At 38.9% G+C, this 19,736-nt stretch overlaps 1 protein-coding gene across 1 annotated transcript in view; it reads left to right on the top strand.

Moving 5' to 3' along the window:
• The first annotated feature begins 1,853 nt into the window (after nt 1-1,853).
• Nucleotides 1,854-19,736, top strand: part of sema3ab (sema domain, immunoglobulin domain (Ig), short basic domain, secreted, (semaphorin) 3Ab) — a 40,872-nt gene continuing 22,989 nt past the window's right edge. The window contains exon 1 of the mRNA XM_053623499.1: nt 1,854-2,457. Coding sequence (XP_053479474.1) covers nt 2,343-2,457 — 115 coding nt within the window. The 5' untranslated portion in view covers nt 1,854-2,342. The remainder of the gene's footprint in view (nt 2,458-19,736) is intronic.

A 19,736-nucleotide genomic window follows, 5' to 3' on the forward strand; every position in this document is an offset into this window, starting at 1 on the left:
GCATGGCATCCTGTACAGGGTGCCCCCTGCCTTGTGCCCTGAGTCCAGTGTAATTGACGCCAGGCTCACCATGATCCTGTGTAGGATAAGAAGTGCAGAAAATGGATAGATGGATGGATCCTCTAGTCCTTCATTGGTTCTTAAGCATTGCATCACTGGATACGTTTTCGTTTTTTAACCTATTTTTCTACCAGTTTGTTTAATTGCCAATTCCCACTAGCCAGCTCTCCTTTACCAACAACTACCAACCATGGAGGGTTAAAGCTGCTATGTCACATGGCAGGTGACTGCAGCTAAATCTGCTATCTGCCCTCTTCCACATACATGAGCTCACAGACATCCAGGATTGACCTGTCGCTGTGATTGAATGGAGAGATAGAAAGAGTACCACCTTTCCTTCCACCCAGAGAGCATGGCCAATTTTGCACTCTCGGCTCCCAGCCACAACCACCTGATGAAACTCTTTTCTGTCATGCTACTTGGAAGCCCAGTTGGATATTTTTCATTGGTGGACTGTTCACAAGCCAGCAGTGTTGACACAGAGGTGTTTAAAAACCCCAGCAATGCTGTGTCTGACACATTCTTACCAGCACCACACATACTACCATTTTAGTGTCACTGCTGTGCTGAGAAAAATTCACCACCCAAATAATATCTGCTCAGTGGTGGTCCTGCTGTGGTCCCTTTCCACTGATGGAGTGTTGAGTATAAGATATAACATATACACTGGATTCAGTAATTATACATATACAAAGCAATCTAAAAGATACATGTCCCTACAGCAGTGATAGCTAATAAACCTATACTGTACCTAATAAAAGGGCCAGCATGGAGATATATATATATATATATATATATATATATATATATATATATATATATATATATATATATATATAGCATCTGTAGGCTGTTCAATTTATAGAAAATCATTTAATGTGCATAAATGTTAGACAACCTGATCTGATTGGTCAAAAGATGGTGATTAACTTTCTATAATAGCAACTGATAGAGTGCCAGCTGCAAAGTTTATATTAATGTGAGTGTTCTAATGATCTTTTCTATAGTAACAGCTAACGCAATGTTGTGTACCTTTAAGTAGGTACATAACATAGTACATACATAGCTGTACCTTTAAGATTTCCAGCATAGGTTTCTTGGTAACAAACATTTTTTTTTTGACAGTACTTAAAAAGAAAGTAACGAAACGATGATTTATAGCTGCTTTAATGTAAGTAATAGCAAGAGCTTACTTCTATATTTACACAGAGCTAACGTGTAATTGGATTTTAAAAAAAAAGTATGACGTCTTTAGTTTAATGCTGGCAGATTGCTGTGGTATAAGAGGAATAAAACAGTTCAGGAAGAAAATGGTCTGCATTAGTTATACATAAGATGTTATTAAAAACAATGTTTATAATGGACTGTGTGGAAATTTTGAGAATATCACATTAAGTTTGATCAGTTTTATGTTCTTGCTACTTAACAAAACGTGTTTTTGTCTTTGAAGTATATATACAGAGAGGAAGAGAGAGATGGAAGATAAAGAAACAATGGAAAAATTACCAAATAGCCCAGGTATTACTTAGAGTACAAAAGTGAGCATGTGTGTGTGTGTGTGTGTGTGTGTGTGTGTGTGTGTGTGAGAGAGAGAGAGAGAGAGAGAGAGAGAGAGAGAGAGAGAGAGAGAGAGAGAGAGTGTGTGTATGTGCGCTCAGTTGGGTGGAGGATCTGTTGTGTCAGGCGGAAAAAAGAGAAATCTACCTACAGGATCCTCTCCTCCCAGCCCGTCCCCCTTCCCCCTGCTCTATCCCTCCCTCTCTTGCTCACTTGGCCAGGCTTTCTCACTTGGCTTCACTCTCTCTTAGGCTATGTGCACTGTGGACTTGTGTGTGCTGAGCTTAACAGGGTAGAGGGTGTGTGTACGCGTGTGAGGGAGCTAGTGGAAGTGCTTAGAGCTTCAGCAAGCTTAAGTTCACTTTTGTCTCAGTGTGCTTTCACACACTGAGGTGTTACTTTTTACACAGATCAGGACCAAGAGGGAGAAAAGAAAAAGCAAGTGAATCAAGTAGATAAACAGCTTAGGAAAGACAACACACACACACACACACACACACACACACACACACACACACACCCCTACAGTCAAGTGTGTTGAGAACTGGCGCTGGTGGTCCATTTTCCCTTGCCTGGGCTCTGGGCTGACCAAATTCACCAAGAGGGATGTAATCGTTGTACGCTTTACACCCTGACTCTACACACATCCATACACCTGCTCCATCCTCAGGTGCTGCTCTGAAGACCTGGACCTCTGTTAGTAGCTGTGTATCTTTGGGTTCATCATGGACTACGTTTGGGGGATGGCAGTGCTACTGTGTGGGCTCTGGACGCCGCAGAGAGGAGCCGATGCTCAGCGTGCCAAAAGCAACGTGCCCCGACTCAAACTCTCCTACAAAGGTGAGAGCTCTTAATGTCCACTACGGCTGCTGCCTGTCCTGCTGGTCTACTGATGTTTCTATACATCAAACTCAGGTGCAAAGTTGACTTTAAGTGAGAAATTCATGTTTAATATGTATTTGTGCTTGAAATGCTTGTAATGTTGGTTGTGGGGTTTAATGTTGATTCTGCTTTCATATCGTAAAGAGAAGAAAAGGACATTTTATTGTTGATTATAGATCGTTTCTTGAAATGTCATGTACAGTATAAATATAAGTATGTGTACCATGTACTGTATAATACACTTTAAAATCGATACTGTATAACACCAGCTGGATTTGCTTGAAACCTCAGCTCTTTTGTAGATCAGGAAATCATGAGTTTTGCTTCTCAAGTAGACACAATCACTGTTATTATTTTTGTTTTGGGTTGTTGCTTCTTGAAATTGTATTCTATTGGTAAAGTTTCACAGTTTCTCTGAAAATACTATATATAAAAGACACGGGTATATTACTGTGGGTTGAATCTCTTTCTACATCTTCTTTCAGTACAGTGAAGTGCAGCTAAAACCATTTTAATAACATAAGAACAGATATCCAAATGAATTGCTCACTGCTTTAATAAGCACCCAGGTACATATGTGTGTAGAAGGGGTGGGATAAATGAATAGTAGACAGATAGGAATACTTAAACTGCCTTCTGGGTTGTATTTGGATGTATAATTCAGCCCTTATTATGTTCCATGAGCTCTGAATACATTATGCTGGTCCTTGGACTTATCTTTCACACCTTGATCTGTTCTTCTGCAACATACAACATAATTGACAGTCTCTGTCACTTCTTTTTTTTTAATTACACATCATTTATTACACAGAATATGCCAATTACACACCAGAATTTGTGCTCTTTGTGTCCACGTTAAGGCTGCTGTCTCTTTCTGGTGTTGGACACATGTGACGAGCTCATAACTATAGCATGGATGACTAATTGAGGCATTTTCTTTCCGTGGTAATGCAGGATATGATTTAGTGACGTTGATGTCGAACTTCTCTCTTCCTCCTTACACTTTTTCTCTGTTTCATTGTCACGGTTGAGCAAAATGATCTGTCAAGAGTGTAAGATAGAAAAAGAGTGAGATAAAGAGAGAAATAGGATGGCAGGCTGACAGTAAAGGCAGGATGAAAAGTAAAAAAAATAAAGTGTCATCAGTATTTTTGTCAGTTTTCTAGTTACAGTGACAGCTCCTCATTAGCTAGGTAGTGGAAAATTACATCTTTATGCACTCTATAAAGCTCTGAGCCTGACAGCCGCTGCTGAAATGCTGAAAGCGCTGAGAGATGGGTGTGTATGTGTGTATGTGTGTGTGTGTTAGAGAGAGAGATTTAACTGGCACTTGCTGCAACAAATACTGACACCTACAGGCACCTATATGATATCTGTACTCAGCACAGAATCAAGATTTGTGTGTGTGCTCGCACATGTGTGTGCGTGCGTGCGTGTATGTGTGTGTGTGTGTGTGTGTGTGTGTGTGTGTGTGTGTGTGTGTGAGTGTGTTTGATATGATCAAGATGGACAGAAATTAATATGAAAAAAAAAATGTGTCCCTTTTTTTGTAAGGAGGTTTGTGAAGACATGGAGGAGGGTGAAGAAAAAGGTTTCTGTGGAATGTACACAGAGCATTTCTTTTAAACCCCCATATTAAACCTGAGTATTGAAATACACCACTGTATAACATTTCCTCACACAAAGCCTGGACATCCATGACAAAGTTTTAGAAAAACAGGATTCCTCAATTGTTCTTTGGAGGGCTTTACGTTCTATTATCCCAAAGTAAATCTACTTGGAATCTGCTCTAAGACTAAAAGAATAGCCTTTTGTTTTAGGGTTCTACTTGAAACTGTTTCTGAAAGCAAAAGTGTCTGTTAGGGTTCAAAATAGACTAGACAGAGTGAGAACGCCTAATGAAGAAGCCTTAAGAGTTCTGTGGTTCTTCCTCTAAAGGAGCCCTGTCAGTATATTGCAAGATACTCCTCTAGTAAAACAGATATTCTGGGTTTTTTTTTGGAAGGGGTAAAAGTGTCCCAAAGCAAATCTACTGTAAACTTTAAAACCGAAGTCTAAAAGAGAGGCTTTTTGTTGTAGGGTTCTACTTGAAACCCTTTTCACATGGGTAATATTATGTTGTGTGGTTAGAATAGAGACAGTGAGGAACCTTTAATGGTGCAACAGTTACAAAAAGGTTCAACAAACATTACTGTAGGGGTTCTGAGATCTGTCAAAAAATGACATCTACATTAAAACCGAAGTACTGAAACACAGTGCTGTGTAACATGCTTTTCCTCACACAATGCTTGGTCATTCATTAAACAATGAGAAAAACAAAAAAGTTCTGCAAAGGTTCTTTGAGGTAGGTAAATGTCTTCCAAAACAAATCTACACTGAACCAGCTCGAAGACTAAAATAAAGGCTATTTCTTGTAGAGTTCTTGAAACCTTTTCTGAAAGGGAAAGCTACTTTTGGGGTTCTACATATAATAGACAGAATGAAGAACTTTTAATGGTGCACTTAGAATAAATGTTCAGTCAACAAACCTTATGGGTTCTGTGGTTGTTCCTCTTTGGGAACCCTGTCAGAAATTACAACGATGGCAAAGCAAATCTACTTGGACACTGTTCTTAGACTAAAGGGAGGACTTCTGTTATAGGGTTCTACTTGAAATCTTTTCTGAAAGGAAAACCTTATGTTGAAGTTCTACATAGACAGAATGATGAACCCTTAATGGTGCAAAGATGATGAATAAATAAATAAATAAATAAATAAATAAATAAATACATACATACATACAATGAATTCTACAAACCTTAAGGGTTGTGTGGCTGTTCCTCCAGGGGAACCCTGTCAGAATATTGTGATTTACCTTTCCATTAAAACTGAAATACTGAAAGGTTCTTTGAATGTTCCTCCTATAATAAGTGTTTCCTTGTCAGAAAGGACTGCGTAACTATGCAAAGAACCCATGAAGAACCTTAAAGGGGTATTTTGTAACATGTTGTGTACATTTCTGTAATGTCTTTTCAAACAATTAAAAAGTTCAGCTAATCACCTATGTTCATTAACAAAATCAAACCAATTTGTAATTTCTCCAGGTGATGAGTAGCTAGAAACTGCATACAGGGGCATTAATGAGGTGGTGGAATACAGTATACCATTGAATGTGGAATGGACTACTTAGGGACCCATGGTGGCAGGAAGTCTTTAGTGACCCTAGACTAAATAGTTTGCAGTATTGCACTGACTGTATGGATAGATCATAAGAATGGATTATCCATTACCATCAGAATGGATGCTTCCTTTTCTGCTCCACCATTTTCAATCTTTCACACAAAATATATTGCCACTTCATCTTCACCATAATGGCATTCAGGCAGTAATGGTGCATATCTTTACATAATTTGTTACTTGGCACAAAGTGCTGACATTTTTTGCATAGCACAATAATCCTTAACAACCTCGAGCTAAGTTTAAAAACTGGGCACAGGGTGTGGGGGTTGGGGTGGACATGTCCCCAATGGAAACTATGCCTATGCCTGTGAACACTTGTCTGTGCAGTCTAGCCGAGACAGGTTTTATACTATCTTTACAATTCGTCCAGTACCACCGCTCAAACAAATTATTTCCAGGGGTTATGTGGGTGATTCCAGGATTGGGGTGCCATTTTATGTCCCACTGATATTACATTTACGATTATCCCAACCAACTATAAGTACACCTCACTTTGAAGTATATTTATGTAATATACAGCGAAATCTTATTTTTGAATAAAAGTGTGAATCCATTTAACATCTCATTTTTGAAAACATCGTATTTCAATGACTCATCCATTACAGTATATGAGCATTACATTTCAGTTGCATCCCACAGCATTCATTTAACCCAGTTACCTGGAAACTTTCAGCATAATGAAATATTTGTAATATTCCCCAAGTCACACTTTCATCATCTGAATTTCTTAACGATCATGGGAAGAGGAAACGTTCTTTCATTCTTTTTTAAATTTATTTATTTAATATTGTGATTTTGACTAAAAGAGTTCCATGTTTCCCAAATTATAGATTGAGAAATTATAAAACGTCTTTAATCTCCTCATGGCATTAACATGGATGCCAGTTAACCACATTTGTATATTTGCTAACTCTATAATATATATATATATATATATATATATATATATATATATATATATATATATATATATATATATATATATATATATATATGTATGTATGTATGTATGTATGTTACTTGACCGAGAGCAGAATGCAGCTAACTTCAGCAAATAAACATTGTACAAAATAAGTGCTGACTTTCTTAATATGGAATAACACAATGTACAATTTGTTAAACGCATGCTTTCTTTGATTTAGTGTTTAATTCAAGTTTCATTTTTAAGAGATACAATGATAAAAGTGCACCACAATCATGGAATCGTACATGTAACTAGATGCCTGAACAAGTGCAGTGCAGAACTATCATATACTAAAGAGAAGCTTGTATATATCTGGGAATACCATTGCCCCAAAGGGCTCCTTCCTCCACACACACTCACCCATGCATTCACACTGCTCCCCAGGCTTTATTTCCATCATCGCAGTGGGAAACTGCCCTTGGGGGTGGGTGTGAGGCTGAATGTTGGAACACTGGTACCACCCATGAGGAAGTCCTGACTGGACCAGTAGGCCTGAATGATAAAGAGATGGTGTGTGTGAGTGTGTGTGTGTGTGTGTGGGGTTTCTACAACTCCTTTGAGCCACTTTGAACCCAGGGCAGAATAACATTAACACCCTTATATAAACATAAACCAATGTGGCCTGACATTATCAACACAGACACACTGCTTATGTGTTTGTGTGTGTGTGTGTGTGTGTGAGTGTGTGTGTGTGCGCGCGCGCTTGAACGTGAACACACTGGAAATACAAGCGACTCAGAGAACTTGAATGTAACATAACTTTAAAAGCGATAAAATTGTTCTTTTTATATGACCAGATTAGACTTCTACGGTCTTGTGAAGAAATAAGGAAGGAAGATTACTTAAGGAAGATTACTTAATCTTTAAGAGTTAAGTGCCTAATCCAATAAAATGCCAAGAATGTATTGAGTTTAATAAGAGTTCTTCAGTTACATCCAGAGAATTTGAACTCTGTTTCGTTCTCAGCATTTGTGTTTATGCGGAAAGTGTGCAAATGTGGACACTGATACCTGAAACAATTCACACAGAGATTCCTACAAAAGTACAGGCTGGGTGAATTAGATCAAATTATACCCAGGGCTTGATATTACGAGTATGGGGTGGGGGGTGGGGGGGGGGATCAAAAAAGTCATGTTTTTGATCTTGTTAATGTCTAAAGAGAGAGTAAAAAAGAGAGGCTAGTGAGGGAATGAGCATTTATACTGTAGCTGTTATACCGCAAAGATAACAGGGACTCATTTGTTTCACAGATGCTCCATGACATATAAAATCAACCATATATGTAACTATAAATCAATAAAAAAAATATGATGTTTTACTTTAATTAATAGAAATTTGTAATCATGGGCAAATTGCTGTGAACTTTGGGATTTTGTAAAACCATAACATCATACTGTTGTTGCTTGTCGTTGATATTTTCCTATAACAGCATGCCCAGTTTAATTTTATTCCTTATATAACAAGAGAAATATACACCAAGGTAACTCCTGAAAGTTCCATCATATCATTCTTATGAATAATAAATCATACGTTATTAATATTAATATTATATTAATATTAATAAATGGAATAAAAATTTTTCAATTAAACTGGCTGCTGCATTAGTTAGCCACAGAAGGTTCTGGAAACATAGGTGGATTTGCTCAATTGTCTTATTAGGACCACAGCAAAGAGATAACAATAATGACACACACACACACACACACACACACACACACACACACACAGGGAGGGAGGGCAGGATGTATGTAGGGTAGAGGAGTGTATTTTTATCACTCTCAGATGGGACTATTCCTCTGCCTCCGTCTGTCCTCTCTTCTCTCTCTTTTATATTTTTCATAACAATAGCACTGTGTGTGTGTGTGTGTGTGTGTGTGTGTGTGTGAGAGAGAGAGAGAGAGAGAGAGAGAGAGAGAGAGAGAGATAGGGAGAGAGAGGGAGAGAGAGAGAGAGAGAGAGAGAGAGAGAGAGAACAGAACTGTACATACAAAACCTATACGTATTTGTGTGATGCCGGATTTCAGTTCTAGGTGTTGTGGGGAGTTTAGAGAACCAGGATGTTGCAGAAGTACAGTGTTTAGGTTAAAGGTTAAGGGCTGACTGAGAAGAAAATAACTGAATAAAAAAAAAAAAGACAAAAACACAAGTTATCAAAGTAACATAATAGATTCAAAAACTTCTGATCTTGTACTGTGTTAAATAAATAAATAAAGGCAACAAGGGACTTCTTTATGCTCTCCTATTTTCATAAATCTCACACCAGTTGATTTATGGAGTCCAACTAGAAAGGGTAATCTGGTCAGATTTTGTATAAAAAGCTGTATTTAACCCTAAAACCAAAGGCACAAGGAAGTGTTGTACCAAAAACTAAAGGTGCAAGGCAGTTAACAATCTATTGCATATATGAATATAATTGAACGAAAACCTGTTTATTGTAAAAAAATAAATAAAAAAAATAAAAAAAATAAAATTTAAAAAAATGATAATGGAATGCTAAGGAACAGTCAATAAAAGTTCATGAGAAACGAATGTACTTGATAGGTTTTCATTAATGCTAATGTTAATTATTTTAAATAAGCCCTTAAATCTATATAACCAGGGGTGTACCTAGAGCGGGTTGGGGGGTGTTGTTCGTAGGGGTAGTTTCCAGGGGGATGGGGTGGAGGAACCCCCCCCCCCCCCCCCCACACACACACACAACAATCAGAACTAGGAATTACAACCCCCCAATATTTACACCATGATCAACTAAATCATACTTGACATCACAACAACGTTTGATTTCTGTGGTTTGTCTGGGAGAGCACAGGTAGCTCTGAAGGTTGAAGACAAGCGCTGAACACCAGACTATTTTACATTGCTAGTCAGAGAGGGACAGTAAAAGATATAAAACGTACTCAGAAGCAGGCAGAATAATATGGTGTAATCTAGCTAATCAATATATCAAGTTAGCAAAAAACTGCCTTGTGTTATGTTAGCGAAATTTTATTGTAATAGTTCCCATTATTATCAACAACAAGGTTGTTCACGCTTAATGATGTGTATATGTTTTAAAAACTTATGTGCATTCATTTGGACTGTTATTATGCTCTGTGTAATTTGTTTTAATGAAACAGTCATGTGATCATGAATGCTTCTGGATGATTCATAAATAGATTAGACAGATATATGGATGGATGGGTGGGTAGATAGATAGAAAGATAGATAAGCAGAGGATAATCATGTAACACTGCAGATATAACAAAGCTGTTTTTTTTTTTTTTCAATTAATACATTTTTGTAATTTAATAAAAAATATCAGGAAGCATACCCATTCACACTTCAACCCCCACAATGTTCAAACCAAATCTATGCTCATGTAACTATTTTTTTTCTTTCTACATCTATATAACTTCCCTCCTGGGCAAAGCCCACCAAAATATTAAGCTTTTAATGGTCTTAACAACAAAGCATTGGTCAGAAAATGAGCAAGAATTAAACTAATGCACTGCTGAGACCTCCTGTGCCACCATTTGTTTACTTTTGCTGCAGTGAACTGTTTGGGGAAAAGCTAGAAACAGGGAAATTCACTTTTATAGTCTGCTAGTATTCAAAGGTAACATGCCTGGGTGTACAAAATTAAAATAAAATAAAAATAAATAAATAAATAAATAAATACATATAAAAGAAAATAAATAAATAAAGCTGTTCACAAATTTACCCATGAGGCGTAAACATAAAAAAAAAAAAAAAAATCACAGCTAAAGTAACTAAGTTACTTTATCTATTTGTTTAATTCTAGTTAATTTCCCGACTAGTGATTTGTTGTTAAGACCATTAGAAGCTTAATACTTTGCCAGTTTGGGCTTGGAACATAATTTTTTATGTACTTTTCTGAAGGGAAAATTTCTGTTTAGTTCTTACAAACAGCACCAACTGTAGCATAAAGTTTATTTTGTTTACTTTATGCACATAGAGTGAACGCTTTATATATACATACTGTAGGCATTGGTAGATCTGCGCAAACAATATCAAACAAGACAAACAACTATCCCTCCAGACATTAACACTAAATATTCAATAAGAAATCTAAAAGAAAAAAGCTGGGTGATATGGCCAAAAATATATCATGGTATTTTTCTTCATATCATTTGATACTGATATCTGTCACGATATACATTCACAATTGTACACTGCACACTTTTTTTTTTTTTTTTTTTTGAATTTTCAAGTTTCCAAACATAGTACTTTGAAAAGAAAGAAAGATTAATCCTAAACAGTCAGAATAGTCTCTTCAAAACTGCACTGTGGGCCCAGAGACAGTCACAGAGTTCATCAATCAAATGCAGTTGGATATGAATATTAAAAGATAAGATCATCTTTTTAAAGCTTAATAAGAGCAGCCTAGTATTTGATTTTATGTTTTCAGAATCAAAGAATGGGGGGAAAAGAGGTCTTGTGGCTGAGAAATGATACTGTATTGAGGTTCAGGGGAGAGCAAATTTAGAAAAGCTTGAGTGGACCATTTTAATATTTTCCTTAAACTGAGAAAGACATAACTATCTATTACTATAGCAATTTTGTCTTTCCTTATCATTTATGACATCTCTGAATACTTTTCATACAATTTGAACAAATTAACTCTTTGTTTATTATGAAAGGCTCGTAACATGCCTATTAATAAAGCTAAAGTTAGAAGGGAGAAAAGTTATGGTATAAAGGTGCTCGGGAACCACGTTAATTTATGCTGCATATCATGTCTACTCATGTGTGGGGAAAATAGGCAACATGGGCTTATATGCAACCTGAGAGGACTCCGACTGATCGCCTGCTCGCGGGAGAAGGGCAGGCACTATTTTCCAGGGATTTCAAGACAGCGTAACAGATATTGCGTCATCAGGTCGGTGTGGCCTGTTTTGAGAATCTGTGTATGTCAATGATCATGCGCAGTTTGGGAAGAAAAGCCATTTGTTGCAGATGTCTGTCCGAGCTCACAGGGGTTTTACATTCATTCTGCTATATCTTCAGATACCTGTCTGTGATCGCAGGGGTTTCGTGCCCAAATACCCTTTTACAATCATACTGCTAAATCTTCAGATACCTGTTCATGATCACAGGGGATTCATGTTTGAAAAATACTATTGCTATGAAATGCTTGTTTCACTTAAATAGGCTCAAGGTCTTACTGACTTTACATCAATTCTATCATGCAAGACTAAAAATCTGCAGCGAAACCTTCGTTCCCTTTCAAAGGGAATTTCGATGTTGCGTTTAATATAACAGTATGGGAGCGCCTTTGCGCTCGTGACCGGTATCTGAAGCTAGTGTAAAATCATGCATCTACTTATAGGCCTGCCATAATCAGGTGACGTGGCAATTAAGCGCATCACATGATATATATATATGGCACCTGTGAACCATGCCGCCTTATTATCTTCAGTGAGGCTGCATGCCTGTTGTTTGTGTGACAAAAAGACACTTAATTTCTACTCTATATTTTCTCAACATCTCTAAACTTTTCTATCCCTTTTTAAAAAGAAAAGAGAAAGAAAGAATGAGTGAGATAGTCAGAAAGTGACACTTCAGAAAGTGTATTAAGCCTTGCTCCCGTTTCATCACGGGAGGAGATGGACACGATTTCTGTGTGAAGTGTTTGGGCGTGGAGCATGCGACAGCAGTACTTGAGGGGTCTGTCTGTCAGCATTGTGAACATTTCACGATTAGGCAGCTCTGCTCGCGTCTTGCTCTCTTCTCGTCCGAAGGGAGTTGGGTTTCAGAGCCTCGCGGATCTGGGGCGGCCACTGCCGAGGCAGCCAGCCGGCTCAGGTCCAGGGGATCTCGTATGGATTTGGAAGAAGAGCCGGAGACAAGTGCTGCTCTATCTCTTGCTCTGTCGCCCTGGTCCGGCTCTCCGCCTGACCTTGGAGCTCGCGTCGTGACTCCTCCTTCCCCTATGGAAAGCCAAAACCCCCTCACTGACTCCGAGGAGTCGGTAGAGGGTGCCATTGCACCAAAAACTGAGAGCAGCTCTCAAGCATATAAAGAGCTGCTTGAGATGATTACTAGGGCAGTTGAAAAGTTGAATATAGACTGGCCCAGGGAAGAGGAAGTGGCTCGTTGCAGGCTGGAGGAGCGCTTCCTCTCCAGTGAAAATAAATATAAATCTCCCTCACACCACAGAAAACTCCTCTTTTTTCCAGATGTTCATGATGAGATATCACGCTTCTGGAGAAAACCACACACTAGCCATGTTTATAACCCTGTGACGTCTGATTACTCAGCCGTCATGGGGAGTGAGCAGCACGGCTATTTAGCAATGCCGAAGGTGGAGGAGGCGCTTGCGAGCCACCTCTCTCCATCAACAGCAGGTAATTTAGGGAGGCCAACTTTACCTTCCAGGCCATGTAAGGCCACCTCGGTGTTGGTGGGCAAAGCCTATGCGGCAGCGAGTCTTGCTTGTGGGTCACTGCATACAATGGCAGTGTTGCAGGCCTACCAAGCAGACCTGCTGCGTGAGCTCGATACTGGGGAGGGAATTGGGCCCGAGGCAGTGGCAGAGCTGCGCCACGCCACAGATTTATCTCTCCGGGTGACCAAACAAACGGCCCATTATATCGGCCGTTCAATTCGTAGCTTGGTTGTGGGGCGGAGAGGCACCTACAGTATGACTCAACCTCTCAGGGATGGGGGACAAAGATAAAGTCTCCTTGCTGGATGCCCCTGTTAAACCTTCCAGCCTGTTTGGCAGCGCGGTAAATGCCATCGCCAACAGGTTTCGTGAGGCAAAACAGCAAACGGCGGCGTTCAGCCAGTTCCTTCCCCGTCGTGTCGAGTTCACCCGGAGATCAGTGGAGCCTGGGCCAGCGTTAGTACGAGGGAGGCACAGGAGGCGAGTGTGGCAGCCCGCCTCCCCCTGCGGAGAGCTAGGGGGACCAGCCTCCACAGCCACAGCCTGCTAACAGGCCTGATCTAAGAATGATCATAAAAGCAAAGCAGGCAAAGAAGGAATGGTCCTGATGGGCCATGGAGGGACGTATCAGGGGAATGAGGTTCTTAGGGCAGAGAACCCTCAGTGCTACTATAGGGCCTGCTCTAGCCAAGGCCATCCCACGTTTGCAGCCTTCCCTGGTCAGCGGGCTGTCACAGGGCAATGGAAATCTGATGCTTTCCCTCCAACAGAATGTGGAAAAGCTAACATCACTGAAAGACCATCTGGCAGCGTGGAAACTACTGCCAAATGTGTCTCCATGGGTTCTGTCTACCATAGAAAAGGGTTACCGGGTACAGTTCAGAGCTCGACCCCCCCGGTTCAGAGGTGTGCTCACCACAGTTGTCAGCACAGAGCAGAGCCCGATGTTAGCGCAGGAAGTAAGTTCCCTTTTGGACAAAAAAAATGGCCATAGAACATGTACCCTGTTCCCTAAGGGAGGGAGGTTTTTACAGCTGTTATCTCCTGGTCCGCAAAAAAAAAGATGGGAGTATGCGGCCAATTTCAGATTTGCGTCATCTGAACCGTACTCTTCGGACATACAGGTTCAAGATGCTGACACTCAAACTTATCATGCCACAGATTCAGTTCGAGGACTGGTTTGTGACGATAGACCTGAAAGATGCATATTTCCACATAGGAATATCGCCCAGTCACAGGAAGTTCCTGAGGTTTGCGTTTGGAAACAACACATACCAATTTCGGCTTCTTCTCTTTGGGCTAGCTTTATCCCCTCTCACCTTCACGAAGTGCATGGATGCTGCTCTGGCTCCCTTGAGAATCCAGGGCATCCGTGTACTAAACTACCTGGACGACTGGTTAATTCTAGCATGATCCAGGGAACTGGTGCTTCAACATCGAGATGTTGTTCTTGCCCACATGAGGAGTTTGAGGGCTCAGGTTGAACCTCAAGAAAAGTATGCTTTCTCCAGTGCAGAGGACAACCTTTCTAGGGATTATATGGGTTTCTACTACAATGAGGGCGTTTCTATCCCCAACACACATAGGATCGATCCCTATCAACTTTGAACAAGTTAAAGCTGGGTCTGGGCATCCCCTCCAGTCTCTACAAGAGACTGTTGGGCCTTATGGCAGCAGCAGCCAACGTCATACCGTTGGGCCTATTGCACATGAGACTGTTTCAGTGGTGGCTGAAAAGTTGGGGGTTTCATCCGAGGATGAAAGATTTCATATGACTTCGGAATTTATTCGGTAAATGTGTTTCCATCATTGTTCATGTGCATGTCTTATTATCAACTAAAATATTATTTGCCTCAATTGAGCACATATGTTTTAAATGTGCATTTTGGAGATTTTATTCACATCTGGTGTTTCCATCCAGGGTTTTTTTATTCCAAACTTCAAATAAAAATACGTACATTAGTTGGCAGATCGCTCCTAATATTGTGAATGTGTGTATGTGCGTGGCGGGGTGGGGGTGGGGTACATGGGGGGTTTGTAAATCCTTGTAATGCCTGTATTTGCTCTCATGACAACATCTGTTACTCAAACTATTGTTTATTAACATCACACAGATAAATATCTATATACAGGAAGTGTTTTTTGCTTATATAGGTTGGAAAATTTTCTGCATCAGCCTCGCCCTAATGTGTCATCTACGATAACAAATGAGCTTTACTGTGGTCTTACTGAACTAAGCCAACACACACACACAGGGAATGTATAGCATACACTAATGGTACACTAATGCTGTAATACCTGCACGTTTTCAAGTTGATGACATGCTGCTGGGTTTCAGCAGAAGGTCCTCTCTCCCATTTTTGGTCTCCTTATGTAAAAAGCGGCATTAAACCAATGGAAGGATACAATCATAGGATTATGATTTTCATCAAATTTGGGAGTTTAAGAATGCGTGCTTAGCTGTATTAGCAATCTAATTTCTTGGTGTGTGTGTTTGTGTGTGTGTTTGTGTTTGTGTTTGTGTGTAATGGCAGTGCATACTGTACTAGAGGCATGTTCAGTTAAATTCCTTTTAGGTAGCGTCAGTTTGAAAGTCTTTCTGGTCCTGAAACACATTTATTAATTTTTTTTTTTTAGTTGTTTTGCCAAATGGACAGATTCCAGCGAAAGTTTTCACAGCGCGTGAGTCATATCTACTAGCCATTATTACTTAAATTTTTTTTTCAGTAAATATATTTCCAATGAGGCTATTCACATGAAATTTTCACCAGACATCACTATTACCTCAAGAAATCTGGACATATAAATTATTATTATGGCTGATTAATTTCTTTATACAGGGGGTGAATTAATGCTGTCATTACAAACAAAGGTTTCTCCAGTAGGGCACATGGTGGTTTAATGGTTAGCATGTATGCCTCACACCTCCAGGGACAAGCGTTCGAGTCCAGCGTGTACCCTGCCTTGAGGGTGTACCCTGCCTTGTGCTCGATGCTCCCTGGGATAGGCTCCAGGTTCCCCATGACCCTGAAGAAGGAGTAAGCGGTAGAAGATGGATGGATGGATAGATAGATAGATAGATGGATGGATGTTCAATATTTTTTCCCTGTGTCATTCCACTTTATTACACATAACTTTAATGTTTAATTTTTAATGTTTAATTGTTTAAACATTAATGTTTAATGTTTAATTCTTTATATTTCTAGATTTCTTGAGTTAATACTAATGTCTGGTGAAAATTTCACGTGAATAGCCTCATTGGAAATATATTTACTGAATTTTTTTTTTACAAGTCCAATACTTATTTCCCCCACTGTATATCTCCTTTCAGTAAGGCATTCGGTGGGTTTGAATAATTTTTCCAAATAGATACATTCCACTGACTTTAAGTTTTAACCCTTAAAGATAGTAAATTTAGCACACTGCTGCCTGTGAGATGAATTGCACTATAAAGCTATTGACATGTCTCCAAATCTTGAGATGTAGGTAACACTTTATAATAACTTTTTTAATACTAAGAACAAATAAGTAATCATTAACTGGACATTTCAGTATTGGAAAAACATTTCCTGGTCTCTTAACGTTTTGGTAAGGCTGTGCCCACTGTAGCCTCAAATTCCTGTTAAACCCAATGTAGTCTTGTGCTGTTTTAGTGCATCCTCTTCAAAGTTAGACATGAGATGCTTTTCTGCTCACCACGGTTGTAAAGTGGTCATTTGATTTACAGAAGCCTTCCTGTCAGCTCAAATCAGTTATGTGTTAAAGAATACGTATATTCTTAATGCTAACACATAATTCCTATGTTTCTTTAGTTATACAGTCCCCTCTGAAACTATTAGAACAGCAAGGCCAATTCATTTGTTTGTGCTGTACACCAAAGCCATTTCGGTTTGCAATCAAAAGATGGATATGAAATGAGAGCTTTTATTTCCTGATATTTAGATCTAAATGTGTTAAAAAACATAAAACACAGAACCTTTTGTATCAGGCCACCCAATTTTTAGACGAACAAAAGTATAGGAACAGATAAGTATTGAAGTAAATGAAAGTAAATAACACTTAATATTTGGTTGCATATCTCTTGCATAACTGTATCAAGCCTGCACATTGTTGATATCTTAATTTCTGATGCTTTTACAGCCTTTTACTGCAGCCTCTTTCAGTTTCGTTTTTTTTAGGGTGTGTGTGGGGGGGGGCTACTCCAAATTAATTTGGATGCATTTCTCTGTAAACTGGCAGACAAATGTTCCTGTAATGTTCTGAATTCATTCTGTTGCTACCATCATGAGTTATATCATCCAAAATAGATTAGTGAGCTTGTTCCAGAAGCAGCCATGACGCTACCTCCACATGACTGATGAGCTTGTATGTTTTGGATCATGAGCAGAACCTTTCTTTCTCCACACTTTGGCCTATCACTTTGGTAGAGGTTAATTTTGGTTCCAGAACTTTTGTGGCTCATCTCTGTATTTCGTTGCAAATTCCAAACTGGCTTTCTGAATCTTACTGCTGATGAGTGGTTTGCATTTGTTGTTTGGCCTCTAAATTTCTCCTCTCAGAATCTTCTTCAAACCGTGAATTGTGATACCTTCATTCCTGCCCTGTGGAGGTTGTTGGTGATGTCACTGACTGTTGTTTTGGGGTTTTTCTTCATAGCTCTTACAATGTTTCTGTCATCAACTGCTGTTGTTTTCCTTGGCCACCCTGTTCCATGTCTGGTTGTTAGTACACCAGTGATTTCTTTCTTTTTCAGGACAGTCCAAATTGTTGTATTGGCTATACCCAATGCTTGAGCGATGCCTCTGATAGATTGCCCCTCTTCCCTCAGCTTCAAAATGGCTTGCTTTTATTCCATAGACAGCTTTTTGGTCTTCATATTGATTCATCCTTTTTAACAACAAATGCAAACTTCACAGGCAAAACCTAGGGCCCAAACCAAGAATAGACATGCAGAGCTATTCATTCTTTAAACAATCAATTTAACAGGGTACACCTGGGCAGCAAGAATATTTTTGATGACTTGGAAAAATGTAGGTTCAAACAAAAGGTGCCATGTTTTAAGTTGTTTAACACATCTAGATGTAAATATGAGGAAATGGAAGCTGAAATTCTGATCTGTCGTGTTAAATTCATGTTTTGATCTCAAACCCAAATATCTTCAATGTATAGCAAAAGCAATAGAATTGGCCATGCTGTTTCAATACTTTCAGAGGGGACTGTATATTTAGAGCAGAAAAGGATTCAGATAGCATTAGCCTCTGTGTTGAGACTAGCCAGCTGCTTGTACTATATGTGATAACTGCAGCTGATGTGTGAATGAGATAGAGCTGTGGTATGTTAACATTGGGTTAAAATTCACAGCCCAGTTGAGCTGTGCGCACACACAAGTGGACTCACAGACTATAATAACAGGTTGAGGTGTCCAACAAGTCTCACTCAGTACTAATGTTGCTCTGGGGTGCAGTTTTAAAGTGTTTTAGGGTGGCCGCAGGGAAAAATCTCGTTTCCCTTCAGGTCACAGTCTGTAATTAGAGCTCTCTCGCCACCTCTCCTGCTCTGGCTCCTACACCCGCACCATTCTCACCTTCAGCTGTACCCTTTTAGCATTTCATATTTACTGGATTACATTTCTTTCTTTAGATTTCCGGCTCAAAATGGCTACCCAAGTCCATTAATAGTTTGAGTGTTATTTGCAACTTATATGACGGTTGCACTTACTGAAACCACTTCAAGTAATTCAATATTGCTGAAGAATTTTTGAGGCTCAGATTTTAATTTTATAGCCCCATAATTCGTTCATACACACCATAACCAATCATAACAGAAAGTGCTGGATGCTATTAGCTTGAACAGCAGGGGTTCCAGGTGTAGCAGTGGATGTGTTGTTTGCTTAGCCTCAGTTTCTTCTCACTGCTCAAGGTGTTATTCACGCACTGTGTGTGCGCATTCGTGCCTCAGTGGGTCATTTTGAAGGTCAAAGTCTTTGGAATTAAGATTGACCAGGATAATCGTTGAAATGAGATGTATAGATAAAGAAATATCAGCGAAAAACTAATTCTGATGCAGATAATGCGTTCTAAATCATCATTCTAAATCAATAACACCTGTCTGTTTACATTATGCATTACAAAGGCATAGTCTGACTAATATTCTAGCTGTGTACTTTATTATTTTCTATTTTACTAGCTACAGATTTTCTTATTTGCTAACATTCTAGCTATCTATTTGTTTTTTGTCTTGCTATAGTAGCAGGTTTTTTTTTCTTTTCTGATTTACCAATAAGCTTGCTATGTACTTTCTGATTTGATGCTAATCCAGCTATATATTTCAGAATTTCTAATATTAAATACCTGTTCATTTTCTTATATCCAATCAAGCATGTTTTGATTTTCTGTATGTCTAGCTATTTGGTTTCCTAATTCCAATTATTATAGCTATGTATTTTCTGATTTGTTGCTAATTCGATGTGTATTTTCTAATTTCCTCATATTATAGTATTAGTTTATAATTTTCAGCAAGTTAGCTATTTATTTTAGTACTATTTTAGCTATTTATTATTCCTAATATTTTAGCTATTTAATTGCTGATTTACTGCTAAGTTAGATATTTATTTTCTTACTTCCTCCTATTTTAGCTATGTATTTTCTGATTTTCTAATATTCTAAC

This window comes from Ictalurus furcatus, chromosome 4 (genome assembly GCF_023375685.1).
Source record: "Ictalurus furcatus strain D&B chromosome 4, Billie_1.0, whole genome shotgun sequence".
Taxonomy (NCBI): Eukaryota; Metazoa; Chordata; class Actinopteri; order Siluriformes; family Ictaluridae; genus Ictalurus; species Ictalurus furcatus.